Raw genomic sequence first — 27,835 nt, forward strand, 5'->3', positions numbered from 1 at the left:
CCCCCCTCCCCCGTTATTGCACTTGTCCAGCCCTCGGTCATCTCCCCAGCTTTTCTAGAAGCAGATTTCTGCTCTCTCCTCCAAGTTCAGGGAACGGTTTTTTTTTTCCCCGTTGTTTCCCTTTTTGGCAATATTTTTTTTTCCTTTTCCTTTTAGTTATGTCCCAGCCAGGATCAGGGCAGTGCACAGAAGGGACGTTTGTTTGTTTTATTGAAAACCGGGCAGGAAATTTTGTTCTTCTGAGTCACTGCGGCTCCTTCAGGGAGACGTCAGCGTCCCTTATCGCCGCTCAGCCGGTGCGGCGGGACTGGGAGCGGACGCAGACTGCGGGGTGGTGGGGGGACACCCACACTTTCGGGAAGAGGTGGTCGTCCCAAAGACAGAGCCAGATTTCAACTTTATATAACCGTAAAATAAGTAGGGCCGGATAAAAAAAGGGGGGGAGGCGGAGAGGAAAAGTCGGCGTTACGGGAGTTTGCTGTCAAAGGAAAAAAAAAGGATTTGATTCGTTTGCCGGTGGATGCTCGGCATCCTTAGGCAAGGTCCTGCGGGGGTACTCTGTGTCGGGGCTCCCCTGAGGGTTGCGTCCAAGGTAGGGCGGTGGTAAAGGCAGAGACGATTGCCGTCCCCTCCCAGCCTCGACATCCCCCGAGGCAGCCACTGGCCGCCCCTCACAGGACGTCGAGGGGGCCGCGATCGTCGCCGCCCCGCCCCGGTCCCGCCCATCGCCGCCGCCACTTAAACGCCGCCGGGTGCTTCGCCAAGTCAGTGCGGTGCTGGGAGCTGGTGGTACTGTGCTCTTGCTGTGTATCCCACTCTCGCTTCAAAATGACCGTGAAAGCAGCTGAGGCGTCTGGTCCTACCTTGACTTACTCGAAGATGAGAGGGATGGTGGCCATCCTCATCGGTGAGCGGCCTGCGGACTTCTTCGAAGATGCTAAAGGGGCTGTGATTTTTCAGTCAGCGTGGCTTAACGATTTTGTTTCTCCTTTCCTTTTACTTTACAGCTTTCATGAAGCAGAGAAGAATGGGACTAAACGATTTCATTCAGAAGATAGCCACCAACTCCTATGCATGCAAGCAGTAAGTGTCAGAAATCTTGGGGGGGGGGGGTGTTCAGTCACAAATATCCCCAGATATTGCGAGATCTAGTTTAAAAATAATGTTTGCTTACTGCAATTCCTGCGGCATTACTGTTACGGAAGAGTTTTTTGCCTTGTTGAGGTGTTAGTCACTTCGCAACCATCTCCGTGAGCTGAGTTCGGAACAAATAACTCAAGAGATTTCTAGTGACCCATCCCTATTTTGTGCTGTACTTAGTGTGTATATAAATTTCTTTCTATTATGGAACTTACTGTCACTAGAAAAATTTGACTCTTTAAATCGAATGGATTGTTTTGGTTGCATTCTGTAGTAGACTCAACCAAACCTCTTCCATGATACGTGCTTGCCCTCTGGCGGAAAGATCTCCCTGTGCTCCTCCTGGTAACTCCTAATCATGTGTGCTCTTATCCTTGCAGCCCTGAAGTTCAGTCTATCTTGAAAATCTCTCAGCCTCAAGAGCCTGAACTTATGAATGCTAATCCTTCTCCTCCGGTAAGTGGATTTTACTCACTGTGACGTTTTTAGAACATCAATTCGGCCACTAATAGAAGTGTAGCGAAATTAGTATCATGAGTATTGCATTAATGCAATCTCGTAGCACACTAATGTAAACAAGAAAGAGTAGTTGAGTTAGACTGAAACTTTCTGTTTCAAGCATAAAGAAGATCAAGTTTTAGTGGCAGTAAGAGTGTTAATCTTTATTTTCAAGGCCACTTTATTTCTATTTCTAGAAATGATAATTTGTTGGGACTCTCACTGCTGAACTGTTTTAATGAACGTGGTTTCTATTTTTTTTTTAGCCCAGTCCTTCACAGCAGATCAATCTCGGCCCATCATCCAACCCACATGCCAAACCATCAGACTTTCATTTCTTAAAAGTGATTGGAAAAGGCAGTTTTGGGAAGGTAAGCATAACTTTTATTTTCATTTAAATTTATTTATTCCTGAGCTCTTCTGTGAAATACTGGCGAGTGGGGTTTGTACTGCCATTGGTGAATGGTGGTCTCTTAAACCAAACCTGAGCACATCTAGTGCAGGAGCAGGGACTCTGCATTTGAATGAGTCGGAAGAGCCAGGGAACTCAGTCCTCTAGTGCTGTGAAGAATAGATGTACTTGGCTTTTGGAAGAGAAAGGAACTAGATGTAATATCTTTGGGCTAGATAATTCTGCCAGAATGGTAACAGTGTCAGGCATTTCCAGCTAAGGGCTTGCACATTGAGCCAGAGGGATGTGGCAGTGCTCAGAAGCTAAAGTAGAGGCTTGTTGTTGGTTGTGTTTACAAGTTGTTCCATATTTCAGTATTACTCAGTTCTGCAATTTTATGCACTTTCAGGTTCTCCTTGCACGGCATAAGGCTGAAGAGCAGTTCTATGCTGTTAAAGTCCTGCAGAAAAAAGCAATCCTGAAGAAGAAGGAGGTAAGCTGCCTTTCACAATGCCATTGCAATGTCCATCAAAAACATTTTTACTGCTATCACTAAGCAAGTGTACTAAATTAATGGATTTCTGATGTTTTCAGGAGAAGCACATTATGTCAGAACGCAATGTCTTGCTGAAAAATGTGAAACACCCCTTCCTGGTCGGGCTTCACTTTTCCTTCCAGACTGCAGACAAATTGTATTTTGTCCTGGATTACATCAATGGTGGAGAGGTAAGCAGTAAGAAAATCATTAGTATTTCCTATCATGTGTGTGGTGGTAGGGTAGACAATTTCACCCTTCCTTTTAAATACAAAAAAAAAGTTGCAAGGGGAGAAGTCATGGGGGAGAAGTTACTAGATTTAATGTTTCTGCCTGCCAAGTTTTGAACTACCAAAGGATCCTTAGGCCATTTCCTGCTATTGTTCTCCCGTGCTATATATGTTGAGTCTAATTAAGTGCATTGTTAGCAGGCTTTGGCGCCGTTTACACAACTTTGTTCTCTCTGTCTCCTGTAGTTGTTCTACCATCTCCAGAGGGAGCGTTGCTTCCTGGAGCCGAGAGCCCGATTTTATGCTGCTGAAATTGCCAGTGCACTGGGCTATCTGCACTCCCTGAACATCGTTTATCGGTGAGCAGCCTTGTTCAGTCTGTACAGAAAAAAATCCATGTGCTTTGTTAAATAAGCATTGAAAAGTTCAGCTCCTTATGAGCTTGGGATTGCTTTTAATATTTTGTGGTGGCTTAGTGAACTTCTCTAAACAGCTGCACCTAAAATATTCTTGCTGCACCTCCTCTAACATTTATCTCTTTCATCTCTTCCTGCAGAGACTTGAAGCCAGAGAACATCCTGCTTGATTCACAGGGGCACATTGTCTTGACTGACTTTGGACTCTGCAAAGAAAACATAGAGCACAATGGCACGACCTCCACCTTCTGCGGCACACCAGAGGTACGGCCAGCCCTCAGCCCCCCACTCTCAGAGCAACAGCGAGAGCTATTCTTAGCAGTGAAAACTGACTTTGTCCCAGGTGTATGTAAGGCTGGTTACATGAGCAGGGGGCATTATGGGCCTTCTAATAATAGGGCTGCCAGTGAGGACATGTAGGATGCATGGAGCTTGCTGAGCAGGAGACAGCAGCTCTCAAGCCATCTGCCTGTCTGTAAAAATATTGTAGCTTTCCTTTAGCTTAGATGTTGCTGGGATTCAGTAAGCTGCTTTCATTCATGAATGGGGAGGTTTTCTTGGTTGTAAAGATCCTTACCGCTCACATGGCTCTTTCCCTTCTCTTAAACAGTATCTTGCTCCTGAAGTTCTCCATAAGCAGCCCTATGACCGGACTGTGGACTGGTGGTGCCTTGGAGCAGTCCTGTATGAAATGCTTTATGGCTTGGTAAGCAACAAATCCTTCATGACAGATCAAACTAGCTTACTTGACCTTTTCCCACAGGAACCCCCATGCCTGCCTGTCAGCCTCATTAACTCCTCCTTTTCTGCTTCCCACAGCCACCCTTCTACAGCCGGAACACCGCAGAAATGTACGACAATATCTTGAACAAACCCTTGCAGCTGAAGCCAAATATCACCAACTCAGCTAGACATCTCCTGGAAGGCCTCTTGCAGAAGGACAGGACAAAGAGACTTGGTGCCAAGGAGGACTTTGTAAGTGAGAACTGGCCAGTGCCAGTGCGGGAGGATGAGTGGGCCATACTGTTTACATTAGCTTGGGTCTGAATTAATCTATTTTTCTCTCTCTTAACAGATGGAGATTAAGAATCACATCTTCTTCTCCCCAATTAACTGGGATGATCTCATTAATAAGAAGATTACACCCCCTTTTAACCCAAATGTGGTACGTATCACTTCCAATTATAGAGTGCATGGAGAGCGTCTTTCTACCCCTTGTCTTTGTGGGGTGCCCAGGAGCCAGGGGCAAGTGGCCAGATGGCTGTGTTTGGGGAATGGAACTTTCCTCCCCCGTGTTTGTCCAAACAAAGTAAAAAACAGGTGGTAATTGACTCTTTGGTGATGATCCATCTAAATCTGGCTGGTTTTTTTGTTGTCTCACATGCTTCATTTGCATGGCAATTCTAAAATAATGCCCAGCCTCCCCATTTTACCAAAGGGGAAGTTAAGGTATAGGGAGCAAGTAGCTTCCCTATGGCAGAATTAGAATTGGCTTGTCAGATAGTAACATGTAAAGTGAGAGATCAGGTTGTGGAGGTTGTTCTCCATCATTTTCTGAGCATTTTATAAACTTTGTTTAATAACTAGGAGATCAAAGTCCTGCCCTCCAAACTGCTGTGTGGCAGAGTGGCATGTTTGCATTTAGCTTCTGTTGCATGAGCTTAGTGGGAGTGCAGCCATACTAAATTGAATAATCTTGTTTTTAGTGAGACAGTGTGTAACAGGATACAAAAAAGGGCAAACTAAAACTGTCAAAGGCTGCTAAACAGTGTGCCTGAGGTGATAACACTGTGAGTCTCGGTACAAGGGTGCATGTCTCCGTATTGAATTGAATTGCATACTTACAAAATCTTAAGGTCTAAATTCCTTTTCTGTCCTTTCCACAGAGCGGCCCCAGTGACCTGCGACACTTTGATCCGGAGTTTACAGATGAGCCAGTCCCTAACTCCATTGGCCAGTCCCCAGACAGCATCCTCATCACTGCCAGCGTCAAAGAAGCTGCTGAGGCTTTTTTGGGCTTCTCATATGCCCCACCCGTGGACTCTTTCTTGTGAACATTTTTATTTTATTCTTTTTTAATAATAATAACAGCTATTATTTTTATGTTTTGTTTGGCCTTCTGGTGGAACTGCCAGTTGACCAGTCACCTTGAAAGAGAATTTGCACATTTCCACCATGGCAGCTTTGCAGCCTTAATTTCAACTACACTATTTGCTGGAAGCTTTTTTGAAGAGCACATCACTCTCTAAATGAGCTTTACAGGCTTTTCATTTCCATTTGTTCTTCCCCCAAAGTGGTGCTGTCTCCTTGGGAAAGAAAAAATAAAATGACTGCTGCCATAGACTGCTACAGCAGATCGTAGGAGTAAGAACAAGCTGTTTTGTAATCGTGCTCGAAAAGCCTTGCCTGGAGATCTATCTGAACGTGATAAGGATTTTATGAAATGTGCCTTTTTTCTGATGAGATCTTGTGAGCTCCAAAGCTTTCCCTGTTGCAGAGTGTGTTTCTCAGTTCATTTATGTGGGTTTACTATGTGAACAAATGGTATGCGTGTGGTCTGCGTACTACAGATGGACTTAGTTTAAAGCATCAGTGTGACACTTGCAGGATACCACAATGTGGGGCATTGTTTGTTTCTTCCATATTTGGAAGATAAATTAAGTGTAATTTTGAAATTTCTTTTGTAAATCTATACTGTCAACTAAAATTATTGAAATGGGCTCACAATTACTTGTATCCAAATGCTTGAAGAAAGCATTGCTGCTATGAAAAAAGATTTCTATTTTTAGAAAGGGTTTTTATGGACCAAAATGCCCCAGCTGTGCAGTCGCTCAAAGCTGTTGGTTTCTTTTTTTTTCTCTCTCTTTTAGTTTAAAAGATATCATCTGTAAAATGGGCATTATTTATGGTCTTGGGGTTTGAGGGATTTTCATTCCTGATTGTATGTATTGTAAAAAAGATCTGTACATTCAGTTGTAACTCTAGATGTATATTTAAACTTACAGACTTACTTGTAATGTATACCATCATTGTAATGTAATATAATTAACATGGTTATATGTATCATATTTTTTTGTGACCAGACCCATAGGTTTGCAGTAAAATCCTGAAAAATACTTCCATGAACTTCTTCTTATTTTAAAACAGAGGTTTTAGCAAGATTTAAAATAAGTCCAAGCTACCAATCAGCTAAGATAATTTTGTTTAGGTGTGTGATGGTTATTCCATCAGGCTGCACCCATAGAAGTCTTGCCATGGATACAACTTGGCAAAGTACGTGGATATGACTTGGTCTTCCAACTATGGGTGTTGGGAGTGGTTGTGTAGTGTGGGTGTTCTTTTGTGGTACAAATGCTCCCATTCGCCCAGAATTACTTTCTCTGCCTCAAGCAAAGTGAAGGTGCTGCTCTCTGGTGTGGACAAGGCACAGCTACACTTGAATGATGTCCTTAGGTAACCAAGACAGGAGATGTTTTAGCACAGCATTGAAGACATACACTAGAAACAGACTGTTGTGATACATTGGAAACAGCTCCTGTTGGGGAGTCCAGCCTGGAGCTTCTAACCTTGCTGCTGTGATGTAGGGCAGTGCACTGTACCCTGAGTTTACCAGTGTTCCAAAATCTATTCAGGAGCTGGATTTCACTCACTGATCATATGCTTGCAGCTGGGGTAAAACTGACTGTTTACCCAAAACTGTTCATTTTTTATTACAGAGTACTGCTACCAGATGGCCTGCAAGTGGGACTTCTGGCCAAGAAGCAAGATCACCTACTTGCTTCTTGGGTGATCCTATTCAGTTTCTTTTGTGTGGTGATGGATGGCTTTTTTCTCTGAGGAACTGAGCCTCTGCACCTTCTTTACAGCTCCCATTATCCACTGGGTATTTCAGTTGTTGGTCTTAGCAATTCAGAGAATCCAGAGGAGCAGTTGCTGAGAAAAGTTGGACAGTCAAATGTTGCTCAGGCTGCTGCGATAACAGCAGTGTAAGCAATTTGCTAATAGGGGTGGTATTTCTATTCATTACATTTCTGAGATAAAAGCCAGCAGTAATTTTCCAGCTTTTATCATACGTTCCATGTAGGAACAGAAAAATGTGTATGGCTTTAGCTATGAACTGTTTCTGGGAGACCACACTCAGAGCTGAAAATGCTAATTTATAGCAGCCAAGAAACCTTTCAGATCCTGTTATTATCTGAAAGAGATGCAGTCACCTCCCCCTCAAACTCCAACAAACTCTCAAATTCATGCATTCAAAAACTCTTTGAATAGTGCACTGACAGGCTCTGCAAAGTCTTCCACTGCTATAATGTTCCTGAAACATCTTTTGTGCCCGTGACTTTGTAGGCTAGAGATGTTAAAATATATAGTGCTAATTTGTCTCTACAGAAAATGAAACTCTACTTGCCAAGCAACGAAGCTGTGCATACACATTATCTTTGCCTCACATTTCCCAGCCATGAGCAAGGTGCTATGTGCAGATATGCAAGCAGAGAGCTCCAGCTCCAGGGTAACAGAACGTTAAATGCTGCCTATCGTTTTCATGGAAAAAAACCCATTGGAGCAATTAATAATGAAGAAGTATAAAACTTCAGTGACTCAAAGGTGTACATCATGTGCTTTTCATCTCTGCCAAGATGTAGGGTATTATTTTAATGGGTTCCTTTTAAAAAACAATGTCTGATTGTAATTCTAAATGTTCTACCATGCGTAGGCTTATTTTGCTGCTGCTGTTTTCTGCAGAAGTCTGCAACTGCTAGCAATGAATATTCAACACATGCTGCCTCAATTGTTTGGTGTAGAAAAGGGGAAAGAGTTGTCCACGATTTTGATCTTGCTGATCTTGATGTATTACAGTCATGCCTGTAGGAAGGATCTGTGGAAGTCACCTGGGTTTTGGGTTTGTTGTTTTGTTTGTTTTATGGAATTCTGTGTCTATAAGATCTGTATTTCCTTTAGAGAAAAGTCTCTGCACTGAGAAGCAAAGGGCTAGCATTCCTGAAATCAGAGGTGACATAGGTGTTATGAGCTGTTTTGACTATGACCTGAATCTGTACTTTAATTTCACTCATCTGTAAAATGGAAGTAGTCATCCACACTTTCTGCTGGTGGCAGTGTGGTAACCGCCACCAGCTTGGATAGCTTTATTTAGCAGAATGGTCAATGCAACTAAACTTCAAACACTTATTATACTGTACTCTGCATAGCGAGCATAGCATGCTTGGGCTTTCATAAGCTCTTTGGGTGGAGTGTATTGATAATACATGCAAAAAAATTTAAATACGTACATGCAGACATCTCACGTGGTTTAGTATGTGCTACTTATCTCCATGTACCAAAAGCCATGAACCGTTTCATGAGCCTTAGGGAGATAAGAGAAATTCTTAGTGACTATTTTTCTTGTGCTCCTTATACTTAGCAGACTGGAGGACAGACTGGACAATAAGCAAATTAAGCAGGAAGTTCCTGTCTCTCCCCCCAAAAATTCTTAAAAAGTAGTTTATGCCTACCCTCTGTAGACTTATAATGAGCCTGGAGAAATTAATGAAAGAAAACAAGACTCTAGTACAGCCTTGCATCTCTAGTGAAACATTTCTACAGACAGGTGCTAGAAATGAGGGATGCTGCTCAGAAAACAGCTTTGGCTAGTGGCCTTAATTCAGCATCTTACCTAGGGTACCTGAGGGTAGGTGAGATGAATCCGGGCCCATCTGGACTCTCCTGAGAAATGAAATGTTGCAGAATATTATGTTCCTATTTAACCACAGTACCAGATCTATAGATGTTTATGTGATACCACGTTGCTGTAGTTACCCTGGTAGGGCTGCTATGACAGCTCACAGTAAAGATGCTTTCTGATGCTCCCCACAGTTGCAGTTCCGGCTATGAAGGCCTACATTTCAAGATCGGGATAAAATTTTCCATGCTGGCTAGGCCTGGTTACGGAAAATTTCTGCAAAAATGTTTCCAAAACATTCCAAAAATGAGGGGGAAAAAAACAACCCCTATCTGAAATAGCAATCTTCAAACAATTAATACAGGTCTGTACAATTTGTTCAGCAATTGCTGAGAGTCAGGCCAGGCTCTGAAAGGTCGGTTTCTTCTGTGAGAGACTGAAATGCGGTAGCTGCTGGCTCCCCTGCGCAGGTCCGGGGGGCACTGCAGTGCCAGGGTATGGTCCCCACGCGTGTCCCTGTGGTCACCTGCGGCTGTGTGCAGTCGCTTCTGCAGCTCCGCGTGTCCCTGAGCCCAGGGAGAGCGGGGCCGCGCTGTGGGCCCGGGCCGAGGCTGACACCCTGTGGTGCCACCGGGCAGCGCTCGGCTCCCGCCGGGACAGGGAGAGAGGCGCTGGCGGGAATGGGAGCCTGTCGGAGCTCAGGGACAGGAGGGGAGGGAGACGGCGCCTCTGGGAAATGGTGTCCTCCTTCTGCACCTGCATGAGCCATTGCTTCACGCTGGTGCTGAGAGAGGGGCAGGAGTCACAGCTTCCTCTTGCAGACAGGCATCCCCCCATGATGATAGAGGGGCTGCGCTCCTGGAGCTGTGCAGGCCTTACTGAGCCCAGCTTTCCTTGTCTGATTCAGTCTTCCCTGTAACATCCCCATCGGGACTCATCTGCCTCTGAGAAGCACCAGGCTAGCACAGGAGTTCCCTCCGGAGTATTTTGTGGAGCCTAGATTGCCAGCTGCTACAATGGGCGCTGCCCCTCTCCTTCTCCTCCAGTGGGAAGGATAAGCAGCGCCAGGCAAGAACAGCACTGCGCTGTGTCCATGGCTCCTTCAGCAGCTCCTTATCTGGAAAGGTTGGACTGTTTAGGAAGGGATCTACAGCCTTGGCCTGTTTATTTGGTAGGGATCTGTTCACTGAATTATCTCTCCCCATGAGTGAGGATGAGAAGAACTCAGCACTAGGAGAGATCCCACAGTTCAGGTCATCTTTTATGAATGTAGTATATGAAGCACACAAATAAGTGGTTTATAGGATAAGGCCTAAGCCCTCTTAGACTTTATCCTGCTTTCTCAGTTCTTGTAAACATCCTTCCCTCTGCACTTTAGAGTCTATAGTTATGATTGGTCTCTAGTGGTTTGGTATTGAGATTTTCTACACCGGTGTAGAAAATCCATATACTTACTTTTGAAATCTATAGAAATATATCTTTACTTTTGTAAAGAAGTAATATTCTTTGTAGTCTACCAGAGAATAGAAATCTAGCACACAGTCCTATATATATTTTTTCAAAAATATAAGTCAGTCAGTTACCATTTTTGCTTTTCTTAGGGAAATAAATTTATTAGTTCAGGTAAATGCACATACTGCTCTGAAGACAGCTGGACAGCTAATGTCTCCCCAAGTACAAAGTATATGCCATACAGAGTAGTTTCCTGCTGAGAACTGCTCTGTATCAATTCAATTATAGATCCAAAAAATAGCCTGTGTATGGATTTGAACATATGTAATATATACCATACAACCACAGTTAATGACTGATTGTGCTGAAGTGAACACTGAAATAAAAAATAAGAATGATGTGTGGGTATACAGGGACCTAGCTTTTCTGAAGGAACAAAATAATCCATATACTTTTTTTTAGTAATGACCATGAGACTATGGGACATGCTTAATTGGCTACTGTAAAAGAGGGTCGCAAATGTGACTTATGTTTCCAGATTTGGGTCCAAAGTTTCCCTGTATTCCAGGATCACTTTGGCTTCCAGACATCAGGTTGGTACTAGGGTTATATTTTACTGATGTTCTGTGAATGATAAATTTGCAGACTTGTAAGAACCATTCCTACTTAATAAGAGATTATCCAGTTATTAATTTTTCAACTCTGAATATACAATATAATCTTGCTGAGAAACACTGGGCCCCATGCCAGTTAACAGTCTATGGCTAAGTTAATTAAATCATACCTCTTGATCAGTATGGGCCAGACCTGAGCATGCAACATAGTCTCTCCTTACAGCGACTTTCCAGGTACCCAGAGAGAGAAAGTGATTTCATTTGTCTTAAACAGACATGCTGGGTGCTCTGGTGGGGATGGTTTCTTTCCATTGCCTATAAATGGAGTTTTCACTGACTTGTAAATGCGCTTGCTTAAAACAGATTCCTCCTCCCTCTCAGATGATCATTCAGCATGTGCATATTTTGCTTACCGTCTGTGTGTGTTTAGCAGATCACATCCTGGGCACATGGGATTGATATCAAAAGACATGGAACTAACTGGAAATGATGCAGCTCACTAGGGAGTTGAAGAATTTTACCTCTGCAGATGCTGATAAGCCCTGCAAGCAATTAAGAACATTTAGCAGAGAAAAACTGTATTTGTTTAAAACATGACTGCAAGCCAGAAGAAGGCTTAACAGATTTGACAATCAGCTTCCAAAGCATGGATTTTTAAGTTAAGGTTTACAGATGACTAGTGATATATTGTTCTTTATTTTGTGGCCACTACAAAGAAGTATTTCAGCTACTGACAACAAGGACATGAGAAGTAGAACAAGCAGCCTATTACATTGAAAGTACTGGAGAACAAATATGAAAAAAAAAAAAGGTTTATTATTTCTAAAATACTTATTACTTTGGATATCTGCCCTGTTATATATTAACAATTATTTATGTAACATTGCATCCCTTGGCATGTTCCCATCACGTACAGTATTATGACAGGTAATGGTGAAGAGCTGAAAATAGGTAAGACAATGAGACACTCCATTAAAAAAATCAGGAGAGTATTTCTTTTGTGAAACACTGCCAAGATCTACAGGGAGTTATACTAAATCATGTAAACCTGTAAACCATTTTTTCATGTAACATGAGAGCATCATAAGCAGAGCCATTCAGCTGGCATAAGTCAAACGAAACATTTGATGGGGGCCTGTTACCATCTGGGTCAAAAATAATTCACCAACTGTTCATGCTAAAATGCTGTGGTTAGTCACTCTGAGCTAGATTTTAGAGCCTTACAACAAGCAAAACCCACAGCGTATTCACTCCACTGGAGTGAATTTTATTTATTCACATAAGTAAAAGTTAATGTTAGTAACTACCTGCTCTACTGCTGTGTGTACTATAGCTCTTGCTGATACATTCTGATGTGTATTTTTTGTATAATCATAGAATCACAGAATGCTTTGGGTTGGAAGGGAACTTAAAGATCATCTAGTTCCAACCCTCCTGCCATGGGCAGGGGCACCTTCCACTAGACCAGGTTGCTCTGGGCCCTATCCAACATGGCTGTGAACACTTTCGGGGAAGGGGCATCCGCAGCTTTTCTGGGCAACTTCCTCCAGTGCCTTACCACCCTCATAGTAAAGAGTATGTATTTACTTTTTTCCTTCACTCCAACTGTGCAGCTTCTCTTGCAGTGGACAGGCCAGATGTACAATGTTTATTGGTTTCCATGTCACCTTGACTGGAACAGCCTGGTAAGAAAACCTGCTAGCAGTGCTCGTGAATTCCCTCCCTTGCCTTATGGAGCCATTGCTGAGGTGGCTTCTGTCCCTGCTGGAGGCTGTAAAGTAAAACAGGGTCAAGCTGCTCAGGCGCTGTTTTACTTCACATCTGGCTTAGGACCGACAGCGTTGATGTGTTTCCATAGACCACTGAGCCAAAATAGCAGTATATTTAAACAAAAGAGAAGGATCCCATAACACCCTCATTTTCCTTATTGTGGCGCAGAATAATGGTCCAGCCCAGGGGTACAGTTGTAAAGGGGAGCAGAACAGCTATATTTTGGTAAAAGTGAGACCTGTCTCAGCACTCTTAAATATGCATTAAGGCCACTGATGGTCACCCAGCTGGGCTATGGAAAATCAATCCCTTTGAGTCATGTGATTGCAACCGGAGGTAGAGATGCTGACCCGAGGCTGCAGGCTTTTGGCTGTTGGCAGCAGGAGCTTTGTTGTTTTTTTGTCTGTGTACAGCCCTATGTGTCAGAGCTCGAGGCTATGGACCACAACAGCCATGCTCCAACATGCACTTGGAATTTCCATGGATTGTGCAACCTTTTGAAATAGTTCCTATGTTTCAACTACAATGTCCACATGAAGGCTCTGAGAGAAACAGTGTCATCTTCCACATAAGCATAGATTGAAGATAAACTTCTCCTAAAGATGTTCATGCACCCAAGGTTTTCTTCTTCCCATTATGTAGTCAGGTCTCCAGTCATTTCAGGAATGCTCATCTTGATTGTCTGAATGCCCCTCACGTCTTTTAACTTGATAAGTTTGATAAGTATAAATTGCTAGAATTATTTTGGGAATATCACTGATTGTGAAGTAAGCAAAACCAGAGCAAGTTTGATTTTCACCTCTCCTTCTGTCAGTTTGGTTCTGGCACAAGATTGACTTTATGGAAATTAGTCAGAGCTTCCTGTGCAATTAAAAAAATTGGTCCCACAACCATTTGAAAATTACAAGCAGGTTTTTATAATGAAAATATTTTTTGACTGTATGTACTTACCATTTTCTGTTAGGGACAGTTTTATGAGACAGTTCTAAATTAGACAAACCACAAATATCTACCAAGTGTGAGAAATTGCAAACAGATTACTTGCATCTATCCTCTAGCACTTTATGGATGCACGTGAACCAAGCAGTGATTATTTTTCCCACGTGTAGCCAAGTGTATGGTCTCTATTCAGTGTTTTCATTTCAGCTAAGCTCTTTCATCTGTTTGCAGCAAATATACCTTAATGTTATCATGTCATCCTGAGAGTCCTCTTCAATAAAGGAAAAATAAAGGTGCTGCTTCAGTTCCAGAATTGCCTTTTTGAATAGACTATTAAAAAAAAGATATCAATACCATTTCCTGGATAAGAATTCAAGAACTCAGTTTTCAGTGCTCTTGTTCTTCTGTCTCAGTGTTCACTGCTGATGGATGACACTCGGGTATGCTGTATTAGTCACACAGGCACGTGCAGTACCCAAACCCATGACACGAGGAGATAAGATACACATTGCTTACAGTTTGGAATCCAGCAGCTACTCATGTAACCTCATATTAAAAGTAGGATCTATTATATCTCTCAATTTATCCAACACTGAGTAGCAAATTGTAATTAGAATTTGGTTTCACAAAGATGACACCTGAAAACCCATCACCCCAGTTGCCTGTGACCCCCTCTATTTGTCTGCCTTTTGTCACATCCTCATCTCTGAGTCCTTGTCAGATTCAGACACATTTTCTCTGCAACAGAGAAATCTCACACCTTCTCTTTTCCCTCTATAGATAGTAGCTTAGTGTTCTGTAGTGCACATTTGACAGCTTTCTTTCTGATTCTTTTGATTCAGGCTCTGCCCTGATCATGGCATAGCAAGCCTCTGCAATCTGACCCAAATTTTTTAAAGTTATAAACATCTGTAACAAGATCCTGTCAGATCTGAAAAGTAAGGCCTTGCACATATCAGCTTTTCCTGACTTTATTGCCCATTTTTGATTATCAGGACAACTTCCATTCTGAGATTTTTACTTCATAGACTCACAAACAACTTGTTGCAGAATAATTAGGTTCCAAATTAGTCCTGCAGGCTCTAAATCCAAATAGAAATTTATTTCTATCTGAAAGACTGAAAATGTTTAAATCTTTTTTGAACAGGCCAATTTTCAAAGAAGGTAAAATTTTAAATAATAAAGAAAGAAAAAAGGAGAAAAAACTGCTGTTATTTATGTCAACATAAGTTACAGTAAGGCTGAAGAGTCCTATGGGTTTTCACAGTTAAAATTGAAAGCAGAATTTGGCCACCATGGTTGTTATCATCACAAAATAGGGGAGTCCTGCTTAAGAAGTGAAACACCTGACAGTACCCTGTTCCCACAGTGCTATTAGCTCTGAGTACAATGCTTTCTGTTACCTTTCCTAAATTTAGGTTGTCAGTCTACAATTTTAGATTCTCCCCTTATGTTCACCATAAATCAGGAGTCTTTTTCAACCGACCTAAATAAGGTGAAGCACTAATGCCAAATTATTTGCTGTCTAAAGACAAAAATACACTGATTAAATCTTCAGGATATAAAAAGGATGTTAAGAAGCTTGTGAATTCAATTGTGGTATTTCCAGGAAGCTTAGTCCTCTATAAATATGGATTTATTTTTTTATTATTATTGAAATCTGCACTTTGAAAAGGCAGCTGGAAAAGCACCGTTACTAAAATGAAGAATCAATTCAGAACCTAGTTGATCACATCAAGTGCAAAATCTAATCCCCTTCCCTCTTTGAATATAATGTCAGTTAGTCAGTATGTCTTTCAGAGCTAGGATTATAGACCTTTTCTAAACTCTTCATCAAAGAACATTGTAATTGCATTTATTTTAAATATTCTGTACTGATTTTCCACAAATAAACTTATCAATGACATATCCTTAAGGACTTGTATGGCAAGTTAATTTACACTCCAACTATAACAAAGGAGAAGGTGTAGAAGCACAAGCCCAAACACTGATAGAAGCTGCATTTTGAAATCAGCAGAGGTATACCCTGATATTTTCTCACTCCTTGTACACTACTTCTATCTTAATCCTGTTTACCTCAATAGCATGAAGAGCACAATAGGTCAGGTTTTCTGCCCTGCAGGTAAGTGATATAAGAAGATTTTCCCATTTGGGTTAATCCAAAACCACATGACAAAAGCACCATTTTGCCATGCTTAGGAGGAGGCATGGTATTGCAAGTCAGCAGTAGGAAATCCTCTTTCCCAAACTGTAGGTCTAACCCTCCCCTGGGAGGGTGTACATCCTGTAACCAGAGTGTGCCTGATGAATGCACAGGCAGCCTTGAACTAAATTTAAGATACCTGTAAGCTGCTCTGCCGAAGGAGATGATGTGAACATCCCCAACCCTAGGCAGGGGGCTGCTAGCAGGGAGCTTGACAGGTACTTGCTGTGCTTCTTAGTTGGTTTTGACAGCCTGCACTCAATTCTGCTGCAGGGACATCATTAGCTTGATGGATATCTACCCTGGTCACCTCTGACAGCAACAGTGAGCAAGGTGAGACAGCCAGGTTTTCAGTCTCGGCTCTGCAGGCCCACAGGGGACACAGGGTGCTCACTTCAGCAGTGAGCTTGTGCAGAAACCACAGAAAGTGTTCTTCACTACCGCCTGTATTCCATCTCAACAGATTAAGTTTCAACAAAGAGCATTTCCCTGTTCTGTCATCGCACCTTCTCGTGGCAACAGATTTCCCATATTTCCTGATATGAGGGAAAAGTGTCTAGTTGAACACCACAGGTCATGTCTTGCCTGTCAGTTTCAACTGTGGGAGGACAGCTGTGGTGCTTGACTGTGGCTGTGAACTGTATCTTCTCCCAGATCTCTCTTCTACCTCTCTTTTCCCTAATGAGCTAGAATTACTGTGTTAAGACAACAGTGAAATGATCAATCCCTGTTCACCCTGTCCATACCACTTGTGATTTATAATTGAGCTCAAGGACAGCAAAAGTAAGGGAGGTGAATATCCATGATTTAGTGAAAGGCTAATTTTATACCATCCAGGAGCCTTACTTAAGCTGTGTACATTGGTTCTTTGACCTTGAACAAGAAAGGGCAAAATTGATGCTAGCAATGACCAAGAGGAGAACTAGAGAAACACCATGTTCTTCCTAAACCACACAGACTTTATTGCAGTGACAATGCTATGAGAGACACTAGCTGCCATGAAATAAAGACAACTGATGTTTGTTTAAGTGTGGAGTAAAAGTGGTCAAATATACAGTGGCCTAGCTGTTCCTTCCAAGATCATAGTTCACCGTGGAGCACTGTAAAGGATTTGCTTCAGTTCCTGCTCCAGCCATCCCAAACATGAGTGGCTGAGCTAAGCAGGTGAAGGTTTTGCTGTCTCTGATACCTCTACACCACTCCTTGCTGCCAGAAACACTAGGAGGTTGCAGCTACCTTCTCTATCTCTCTGCCATGTTCCTCCCTCAGCTGGGTGTTGCAAGGAATAGCATTTTGGTAAGCACTCAAAAAGCCCAGAAACAGTACAGCCAACACATTTAGTGCTCTGTCATGAATTGCTCCCTGCCTGACACCTGCTCCTCTCTCACAAGCAAAAGTTGAACTGCTTCATTGCTGATGGGGATTGTGGGGGCTCTGAGTTTCATGCAGGAGGATGATCCCTTGTCTCTTGACCTCTTTTGGTGGAGCACAGACAAGTTGATGTCCATGGAGGGGTGAGCTTAGGAATGTGGGTAGATCCAAAAGTGGACAAGAGAACCAGGAGGTAACTGGGGTAAGGCTTTGAAAAATGGGGGCAGAACATAGAAAGGGAAGATTTCTGCAAAGATACATATGAACTCATTAAATAGTTTATATGTAAGCCATTGCTCATGGAGCTTGCACAGTGTTTGGCAGCTGTATTTGCTGTTGATATCTGTTGATTCATGAGCAAGGCACAACTTTCTGGGAAGAGACTATTTTAGTTTCCCGTTGCCTGGCCCCTGACCTGGTCTGTCAGCAAAGGTGAAGTTCTTTTGGTGTGCTATGGGCTGTGCACCATGAACTGGGCTATTGTGCACCCTTATCTCCTGGAGCAGCAGGATATGTGATAGCCCTGCTCCCCTCTGGAAAAGCATGCTGAGGCCTGTGATTGCATTATCCATGGAAAAATACAACCTGGACCAATACAGATAGGCTGCGGCTCTGCTGTAGGACCTGATCCTTTCTAAAGGATGAGGTGTCAAGGCAAGGCCATGCTAAGGCCTTAGGGTAACAGGTTAAGCAGGGCTTCAACTTGACACTGCTGCAATGACATGGAGAGAGAAAACTGCGCAGAGCAGCTCAGGAGGAAGGAAAGTGGATGCAACCTTGCTGCAGGGAAACAAGAGGGGAGCTGTGAGAAGCCTCAGACTGCTGCAGTTGAAGGCCAGTTTTGGTGCTCCCTTTGGGATACTCCTATCTCCAGATATGTTTATAACCATTTTAATAACTGTTGCTGCCACCCTTGGCTCTGATGAGGGTGTTGTATAACTTGATATTAGTCAGCTGTGATTCCACTCACAATGGACATGTGACAACCACTTGCTGAGCTCAGCTCCAAGCTCCCAGGACGAAGCAAGGTAGCTGAGAGCACAGCCCTGCAGCAAAAGCAGTGCCTGACCTGAGTGTGTCCCTCGTGAGTTAAATTGTTGCTGTGATCCCAGACCAGGTCCCCAAATGGCTGCTGGGAGGAGGCAGCAGAAATGCCATAGGTAGGGGTATCAGCCAGCCTACTGCAAAGTGTTACAGACTCTGGATAACCACAGGGCTAGTCTCAAGTCTGGGTTAATGTATCTCGACATAAAATATCCTCTCAGGTCTTTATTTACTGAGCTGGCTAAGGAGGAGCGCAGAATCTAATTTTAAATCCTTATGTTAATTTACACTGCTGTTAGTGAGTATTCCCCTTTTTAGCTGGGGTCTCAGCACTTTGAAATAACTGCTCAGTGCATAATTTTGGTATGAGCTAACTTTTCTAAGCTATCCTTTATGGTGTGAACAAACTAGTACAAAATTAAAGTGCTGGGGTTTTGTTGGTTGGTTGAGGGGTGGTGTTTGGTTTTTTTTTTTTTGTTTTTTTTTTTTTTGTGGTTTGATTTCATTTGCTTTGGTTTTTTTTTTCCTAGAAAAAATTATCAGCTACCAAAGCAGAAATTTGTGTGAGATGGTTCTCAAAAGTAATTTGGTACAGCTATTCTGGAATGATTAGCTGTTCAAACACATCACATTGTTAAGTCCCAAGTGAAGTTCTTGAAATGAAATTAGCTTGTTCTTTCCTGTAGTATTCTTTGAAAAATATAGTGCTGGTGACCTCTAGTGGAGTAAAAATAGAGGGTTTTTTTTAAGATTGTTCAAAAAAATCCCCATTAAAAGCAGTGGATTTTCTCCCCTCCAAACTGTGTTAAACTGAAACCCATAAAACAGAAGCTTATTTTGCTTGTCTATGTTCAAGAAGCTGAAAGCAACCATACAAAACCTGCTTCTGTGAGCTCACAGTTCTGATGGATTTATGTAATGCAAAGATTATTATATGATTCTGATAAAGAAGGCACATGACATTGGTGTAATGCATTTAGCTGTAGATTTGGAGAAAAGGTGAAGAACCTGTAATGGATAATTCCCTCCAAACCTCTTATGAATTCTGTGTCAGCTCTCCTGTTGTTCTTCCTGCCACCAGAGGGTGAAGAATATAAAAGGCACCTGGCTTCTTAAAAGTAGACCCTCAGTGGACACCCAATGAGCTTGACAGTTAGTCTTTGTACCAAGAATGCTTTCCTCTTCCTGAAAAAAACTCTAATTTTTGTTAAATCAGGAGTTAGGGCATGTACAGGCTTGCTAGAGCTTAAAAGCTGAAGTCTCTGAAGGTGCTGTCTTCAGGGAGTGTGTCATGTCCTTTCTTCCCAGCTCTTGATGCCCAAGAAGCTGCATCTTGCCCTTCAATCTCCTCAGGAAGAGAGAGTTGTCCCCATCCAGCCACTCCAGGGAGTTTTGAACTGAACAGCATGAAGAAAATTGCCCCATGGTGGAGGTAGATGAAAGTAGAGCTCCAAGCTCTGCCTGTTTGGCACCTGATTCTAGGGAAGTGACGCTTACACCAGGCTCTCCTAGTCAGTTTGTTCATTGGTAGATGCCTTGTTTCTTAAATGCATGGAAAATAATTGCAGTAGGGACATTACAATTATTTATGATTAATTCTTAATAAATATGAAGAATTATTAACAAACAATTGTCAAGTTGAAGAAAAATCTGTGGTTGCTTCCACAGTGGTCTCTCCTGCGCTTACTTCTTTTCTCTTGTCTCCCCTTCCACCACTCATGTCATTAGCAGATGTGTGTATTAACTTTGTGTGGGAGACCACAAACAACACCCAGCTGGGAGGGGAGCTCCACTGACAAATTAGTATAGAGAGTTGTAAAAGTGTGAGTAATAAGTCAGTTAGACCCCAAAATTATACATTTAAGTAAGAGTAATTTACTACAGAATTATGAAATGGGATGTGTCAGGCTGGCTAATAGTTCTTCAGAAAGGGAATTGAGGTTGTAGCATACCCCATGTTATTAATGAGCAATAATGTTGACACTGTTGGGCAGAAATGTGAGGATCATGTCTGTGATATATAAGCAGAAAAAGTAACATGTAAGAGTCATGAAGAAATTTTTCTGCCTTACTCAGCAGCCCTGAGGCATCCACTGGTTCTTCATGTCCCATTCTGAGCAACATTCCCCAAAGAGGGTGTGATTCAGTGAGGAGTCTTGTCAAAGTCAGCAGCAGATATCCAGTGTCTTCAAATAGCAGAGAAGTATACAGTTCTTCATGTCCCCTGGGGACAAAGCAAGGAAAGATGGACTAGCATTTGTACAGAGGGTCTAAGATAAAACATGAGTCAAACAACGAGTATAGTTAGGCACTGGAAGAGACCTGTCTCAGAAGACAGTGAAATCTCTGTGTTTAGGCATTTTTAAAGAGCAGGTTAGACAGGAAAAAATTAGCAATAAAGATAACCAGCAAAGACTGAGATAGCTGACCTTTTGTTAGGGCAGGAAGATGGGCTAAATGGCCTACAGGGGACGCTGTCAGACTTATTTTTCCCTTTGGATGATCTGAAATGCTTAAGCTTTATTTTCATCTGTGTTCCAGACTCCCAAGTGTGAACAAAGTGAACGGTAACTGCTTTCATATGTTTTAAGGCTTGGTTAATACTAAATCACAAGGACAGAGTCTAGGTTTCCCAGACTGGGTGTCCAAATATAAAGGATGTTTTGGGCTTTAAAATGACACATCTTGGTTCCTGAACTACAATGCACAGTTAATGCTATCCATTCATTTTTTTGTCATGTTGTGAAGGTGGATTCATTCAGTCTTATGAAATTTTTTATCTATTACTGTATCATATAGCATTTTATGGGGAAACTGTTAACTATATTTCCATGACAGATTATCTCAATTTCCAAGGTTAATACCACAGGCTGGAGAAAACAAACATCACAATGCTCACTATCACAGTAGGTTATAAAGGAAGCAGCAACGGCTGTGGTTTTGCAGATTGAGTTCTGATGTACCACAGACCTCCACAATATTATTAGCTAATAATTATCTTCTTTGTGTACCAAACAAGGTGAGGGTGTGTGAAAAAACCCACATGCAGTAGAGATTTTAAACAATCTGTTGTGCATGTGCACAAAAGTGCAGAGTACCAGAGGCACAAATACCCTCTGCTTCTGGGATTTACCAGCTTGCACACAGCTGCCTTTTGTAATAGTGTTTCCAGGTGCCCCATGCAAGAAATCAACCTATGCAGTACTCAAACATGAAGAACAAATTTATAGGATCCTGAGATTGGCTCAGCAGGTCAGAGTATGGTGTTAATTACACCAAAGTGATGGGTTGGATCCCCATACTGGCCATTTACTTTAGAGTTGGACTTGATCCTTGTGGGTTCCTTTCAACTCAGAATATTATCTGTGATGTGACTCGTTGAAACAAACCTGTATTGTCTTCAAGATGAAGCTGTTTGGTTCCTTTCCCTGCTCAGTTAAGCAGGGAGGCACAACACAAGCTGTTGCTGAGATAATTGTGAGTTGCTCCCTAGCTTCCTCTCTCCCAGAGTGGCACAGTCCAGGCAGGAGCCCCATCTACAGGGAACCGAGCAGCCCCTGGCCTGTTGGGCTGCCCAGAAACCTCTCCTGTCTAAACTCACAGCAACCTACAGAGATCAAACCTCAATTTGATCTGGCAGTCACTTGGAAATTAAGCTGGAGGGTTGGAATGATGTGGGAAGTCTCTGAAAGCTGTCTGAAAGAAGACTTGCTAAATTTGAGAGCAGCCTGTGCAGCTCCAGCAGACTGCAGGGTCCATGCAGTACGTGCAAACCCATCTGTTGGCTGCAAGCACCTGGCCAGCTGCAGTTACCATGCAGAGCAGTAACACTTCTGCTTTTTCTCCAAAATGTTCCTTCCAAATCCCACTTGCTCCATAAAACTCATCTCTGAGGAACCAGGATCCAATAGAGAGGTGGAGACTTTGATAAGTTGCTCTGCTCCTGCCCCAACCTCCCAACACCTGCAAAAAGACATAGGCAAATAGTTAAGGGGAATTCCACTGCAGCTGGGTTGCCCAGCCCTCCCTGCTCTAGCTTGCCACTGGCACAGGTGTTTCCCTTGGCAGGGAGGATTTCAGGTGAATGAAGCATTTGAAGGGTGTGCTCAGGCCCTCCCTTTTAAGTGGAAAATTGAAAACTTGCCTTTTAGGGGTGTTGTGGTTTAACCCCAGACAGCAATTATGTACCATTGCAGCCTATTCACTCCCCTAGCTTGTCCCAGTGTCATGAAGGCAAGAATAAGGGAAAAAAAGTAAAACTGGTGGGTTGAGATATGAGTAGTTTAATGACTGAAACAATGTAAATAATCATCATCATCATCATCAGATGAGAGAGGAAGAGGTAAAACCTAAAAAGCCGCACGTGATGCACAATACTTCCCACTGGCTGATGCCCAGCCCATTCCTGAGAGTGATCAGTGCCTCCCAGCCAACTCTATCCCCACCAAAACTGGGACCAGGAGTGTGTTGCTGCACATCTGAGCTCTGTCCCTAGGTACCTGCCCACTACTGCTCCATCCATATAAATGGTGCAAGGACCGAACTGTTCCAACTATCCTGCAGTCATAAACCTGAAGGATTAAATGTCTTCTACCCATAAAACTGATTCTTCTCCTCAGTTTTAATGTCATGTATGTTCAAGCTGAAGATAAAATGTTAAACACGTAAATGTTAAACCTTTCAGAACACAATCAAAATACTGGCTTAGAAAACATGGCTTTTAGAAATAAAAAGTGCTGAATTATTTCATTCATGTTCTCACTCTCGAGTTTCTGTGAATGAAGCTTAATTAACTCAGGCTTTTAAGTTTTTACAGCTAAGAGGGTGGGTTGTGTAGATATGGTAATCATAAGAATCCAGGAATTAGGCACTTTAATATGTTGCCTCTGATTTCCATGGCATGTGTCCAAGAGATTGAGACCTGGCACAAGAGTATTAGCTTCTAGAATTGGCAAGGGATCCAAACCCCACAGCGGTAAACATGGATATGTATGTCTGAACATGTTAGTCAGGGAAAAAAAAAATCTCAAAATCACACAGAAAGCCATTTTGGAGTCAGATGTCTTGCAGTGAACTGGGACCTTTTTCAAAAGGGTACTGAAGGCCTGGTTTTCTTTTCTCACTGCTGTAGCGGCTTTGCCCCTTTGGGTAGGCTCAGGTAGAGGAGAGGATATGGTCAAAGAGCTTGGAGTAAGAAACAATGAGTGTGTATGTGGTAGACAGTGTGAGGTCATATTCACTGAGTACAACTGAAATTTCAGAGCTGCTATCAGGAAGGAGCAGATACCCACTGCAAAAAGCCAAGGTGCAGCTGAGGCAAGCCACAGACCAAGAAGGAGAGAGTTTCCTTTGAGAGGTGGAGTGCATATTGATAACTGCCTAGGAAAGGGTAAGATTTGGAGAAGAAGGTGAAGCGTGAGAGATGTGTTCAAAGCTCCCAGTCTGAAGGGGGAGAAGTTGAAGGCAGTGCCAAAACTCATCACCAGCTTTCCCAAAAATCAGTGAGATGAGGTTGGAGACGGAAAAAGGGTCTTTCACTTTCCCAGAGGAGACAGGAAGAGACTTGCAAGTTTCCTTGTTCTCATGAGAGTAGCTGCAAGTAAGCAGCAACTCTAGTGCTGCTCTGGAGTTTCTGATTACTTTTTGTGGTTTGAAATTAGCCTTCAGCCAAGTCAGCAGCTTTCTGCCTATTGACTCCACGTACCCAAAAATCTTCCTCATGCACTATGTCCATGGTAGCAAAGTCCTTTCCAAGAGCTAAACTTTATCAGAGCTGACTACAAAACTATGCTGTGTTCTCTCTTCTTTGACTAGACCTGCTGAAGTTAGAAGCTGTATTGGAAGGCTAAAGCATTGTGTGCACCCTGTTTGCTGTGAACCCAATGTCAGACATTCTTTCCTTGGGGCATTCCTGCTCAGAGGCAGTGCAGTGCTCTTCAGGACACTGTGAGTGCCCAGCACAGCACACGCTGTACCACTGAAAGTCCCTTGGGCTTTGCCAGCACCTATTTCATCAGTGTGAATTTAAACAACTAATGCCTCAGTGATTAGTCTGCAAGAGAGAGGTTTAAGCCAAGCTGAGCAGCACAGAGTCTGAATCTGAATGAGAAGGGAGGGAGGAGGGTGTATGCTGAGTGGAGTTGCTCATAGGCTGGCAGCCCCTGCTGTGTAGGAGGCAAATGAGTGCACCAGGACTTCTGTAGTGTTCAGAGAGGCCCAAGCCCTGATGCTAAAGTCTCTTGCACAGAAGTAAGTCAGCCAAGCACCCGTGTTGGGAAGACAGAGACCTTGGTCACAGGTGGCAGCTGCCTTCTTGCAAGGCTGCCTGCCTTTACCAGGGGCATGGGAGCAGCAGGCCCTGCAGGCTGCAGCTCTCAGCTGCTCAGGGACCTCCTTCAATACAAATCATGCTGGTAAACTAAACAGAAAATTACAAGACAGGGTTTGCTTCACAAAATCAGCTTTGCCAGAGGTGATATGTATCTTGGTCTTAAAGAACACCCTAGCCAAATAAAAACTCAAATGCCAGAAGAGCAAATGCCAGCCCCTGAATTGCAGCAGGCTGCAATCCCCACCAAGTGCTTTTGGAGGCTGTGTGTCAGAGATCCTCTCTGAGGCCACAGCCCAACTGAGGGTTTCTTTCCTGATGAGGTTCCCCGGGGCTCCCATGGTTGCCCACCCAACTGATCTATGTTGGATAACCAGGCAGCTCCTGCCCACACAGGCACAGCCTGCCTCCAGGAGCTACACCACATGGGTGAGGGGCCAGAGACCTGGTGCCTAAAGGGCATCCACTCCCTTCTCACGGTGATCAGGAGAAAGTCATTTAATTGGGAAGCAAATAAGCTGTTTTCTGTCAGGCCTCTCTGCCAGCAAAGTGCCCACCTGTGCCTCCAGGACATAAAGTGAAGAAAGGAAACTGTCCCCTCCCTGTCAAAGTGCTGCCAGCATAGCATTTCCCCTACCTGTATTTCAAAAGATGGGATTTTGCTGTGTGCAGAGGAAAGGATTCTGGGGCAGAAAACCTCCATTTTTTTCCAAAGAGCCTCTCCTGTATTGTCCTGGCTTCTAACAGATCTGTCACTCCACCTACTGAGCTTTCAGTATCTCCAGCTCTGAAGAGGAATGGTAATCTCAAAATAAATTTGAGACACCTCCAGATGCACAGTGTCCACTGAAGACTGCCTTGCTACCTGTTAATGGATTCAGGTGACAGAGGTTCTGGGGAACAGGTGACCTGAAGCATTTATTGCATTGTGGGAGTGCCCACTGCTCTTTTCTTCAGGACTGCTGGGTGAACACAAACTGACCTGTGCTTTGGAGGCTGGCTTCATTTCCTGCTTGCCTGCAATGACTTGAAATTTTGGATGGACTTTGGAAAGCTTTACCCAGACATTTGGTTTTAATGAATGCATGTAAAACTGCTTTCAGATTGCCAGCTGCGGTCAAAAACCAGCAAGAAGGCAAAGCACAGCATTAATGACATTTAGTTGTTTATTTTTGTAACAATAAGATTTTCAGGAGAAAACAAAACACTTTGTCAGTGGAAATAATTAAAACCATGAAAATGACTGCATTTCCTGTGTGACTGACATATTCCATGTGGGAGAAAATGTTTCCCAGCAACAAAAAAAATACATTTCAGCAACTCAAACTTTTCTTAGCAATGTACACCTCTTTCCTTAACTGGAACAGGCAAAGGGAATTTCAGCTTACACATTTTTAACAATTCATCACAAGAGTAAAGAACAAACTCTCCTTTCCACTGTACAATGATCTTAAAGGATTTAATTTTTGGCACCTTTTTGGAAATTCCTAGAAACCACCTGATTTCAAGCTGTGTGTGACATTACTAACTGGCTTCTCTGGGCTCAGTCCTTGCACTGGGATGTGCACTGCCTCCCAGTTTTATTTCAGATGGACAATTTTCTTTCCAATGCGAAGGCCGCTGTTCGCTGTTTCTATGATTTGTTAAAAAAGAAAAGGTAAATATAAAATATCTGAAGCAAACAGGAAAGAACAGTGTGTGATGGCAAACAGTGGACATGTTATTCAGCAACAAAGTACAAGTGACCCCTTTGGATTACTCAGAAGCTAAAAGATTTTTCTTTTTACTTGTTGGAAAGGCTACACAGCCATGAATGTGGAAACCTGAGCTAAAATTTATATTTTATTTTTTCTCATCTCAATTCTATTTGTATTGTATTTTCCAGTCTTCAGTTCTTACCTTCAGTTTGATTTCAAGTTTCTGCCAAAACATAATTCTCGGAGTTGCTGACCAAGGCCACACTGTACTTCTAAAGAGTACTTTTAAAGAAGTACTAACAGAAGACCAAAAGATTAAATATTTGTGCCATGAGTCAGTGGGACCCTGGAGGGAGTCGTGAAGTGTGATGAGCTCTGGAATATGTCTATGATTGAGTTTTTTAAAACCAGATAAAAATATATTGGTATAAATCATTGCCTCTGAGTGTGAGTAAGAACATAACAGAAAGAGTATGACTAAGTAAGAAACCACAGGACTTAGAGTGAAAAAAACTTGTGTTCTCAGTTGTCAAGAATTTTCTATATGACATCAGACTATATTATTTATTTACTTACTAAGTATTATCCATTTATTGAGGTATCTGCACTTTATTCAATTGCAAGATCACACAAATGGCATAGCCTAAACATTGTGTTAATGAAATATACCTTACATTTATAAAAAGCATCTTTGCAAAACTGACTGATGAATTGTAGTTATTTTGCTACACAACAGTAATAACAACTATCTTTATATTCAAAGTTCCTGAAGGATGGATCATTTCACTTTCTTGAAGCAGCTCTCAGTTTTTGTCATCCAGCTCTCATTGCTCAGTAACTGGAATTTTGGCATATTTTTCTCCTTGTATATGGGTATCAATGTGTGAACACTAATGGTAAAGGCTACTCATGCTTTTCTAGATTGGTACTCTTTTTTTCTTTTTTTTAATAAGGAATATGGTCTTTCTTCCTTGTCTCCTCTCCATGTCACTTCCATTCTTTCATCTTCCCAGCCTTCCTCCTGCTGTTCCAAGCCAGCCATCTCATGAACATGTTCTGCAAATGGTAAACTATTTGTTCTGAGAACAAATCACAACAATTAAAGATGAAGGCAAAGTAACTTAAGCTGATATGTCAAGAAAATGCTCTCCATAGTTTGCTGAAAAGCTTTGTTTCTACATTTTAAAAATAAACTAATTCCACTATCTTCTTTTTAAGAATCATGAAATCTACAGAGAAATAAGGTGACCTTCTTTACCCCAACTCTGATAAAAGTGGTCTATGAAAACTGATTCAGAAAACTCTTCAACTCTTAATTAATTTCTATTGGCTTATCACCAACTTCCCTGTCTCTCCACAGTCCCAAATTTGAGTTATTAAATCACCAGAAATACAAATACAAACCACAACTGGAGATTTTAGAAGAAATCCCCACATCAACCTCACAGATTTTCTAGACAAAGTATTCAGCAATTGAATGTGACTATCTTATCTTCTTTTTCTAGCCTAATCATATTTCTAGTCCTAAAG

General features: G+C 42.4%; 1 protein-coding gene across 3 annotated transcripts in view; it reads left to right on the forward strand.

Annotated features, from left to right (window-relative positions):
- Positions 1-6,326, forward strand: part of SGK1 (serum/glucocorticoid regulated kinase 1) — a 70,308-nt gene extending 63,982 nt beyond the window's left edge. For 2 of the 3 annotated variants that reach the window (XM_030945512.1, XM_030945509.1), the window contains 11 exons: positions 1,008-1,083; positions 1,521-1,596; positions 1,905-2,009; positions 2,439-2,522; positions 2,624-2,755; positions 3,041-3,153; positions 3,351-3,474; positions 3,821-3,916; positions 4,030-4,185; positions 4,286-4,375; positions 5,097-6,326. In XM_030945512.1, the coding sequence (XP_030801372.1) occupies positions 1,008-1,083; positions 1,521-1,596; positions 1,905-2,009; positions 2,439-2,522; positions 2,624-2,755; positions 3,041-3,153; positions 3,351-3,474; positions 3,821-3,916; positions 4,030-4,185; positions 4,286-4,375; positions 5,097-5,264 (1,220 nt within the window). In that variant the 3' untranslated portion in view covers positions 5,265-6,326. Of the gene's footprint in view, positions 1-306; positions 908-1,007; positions 1,084-1,520; positions 1,597-1,904; positions 2,010-2,438; positions 2,523-2,623; positions 2,756-3,040; positions 3,154-3,350; positions 3,475-3,820; positions 3,917-4,029; positions 4,186-4,285; positions 4,376-5,096 lie in introns of those variants that run through there. The other variant, XM_030945511.1, reaches the window with a different exon arrangement.
- The last annotated feature ends 21,509 nt before the right edge of the window (positions 6,327-27,835 follow it).

This window comes from Camarhynchus parvulus, chromosome 3, assembly GCF_901933205.1.
Source record: "Camarhynchus parvulus chromosome 3, STF_HiC, whole genome shotgun sequence".
Lineage (NCBI taxonomy): Eukaryota > Metazoa > Chordata > Aves > Passeriformes > Thraupidae > Camarhynchus > Camarhynchus parvulus.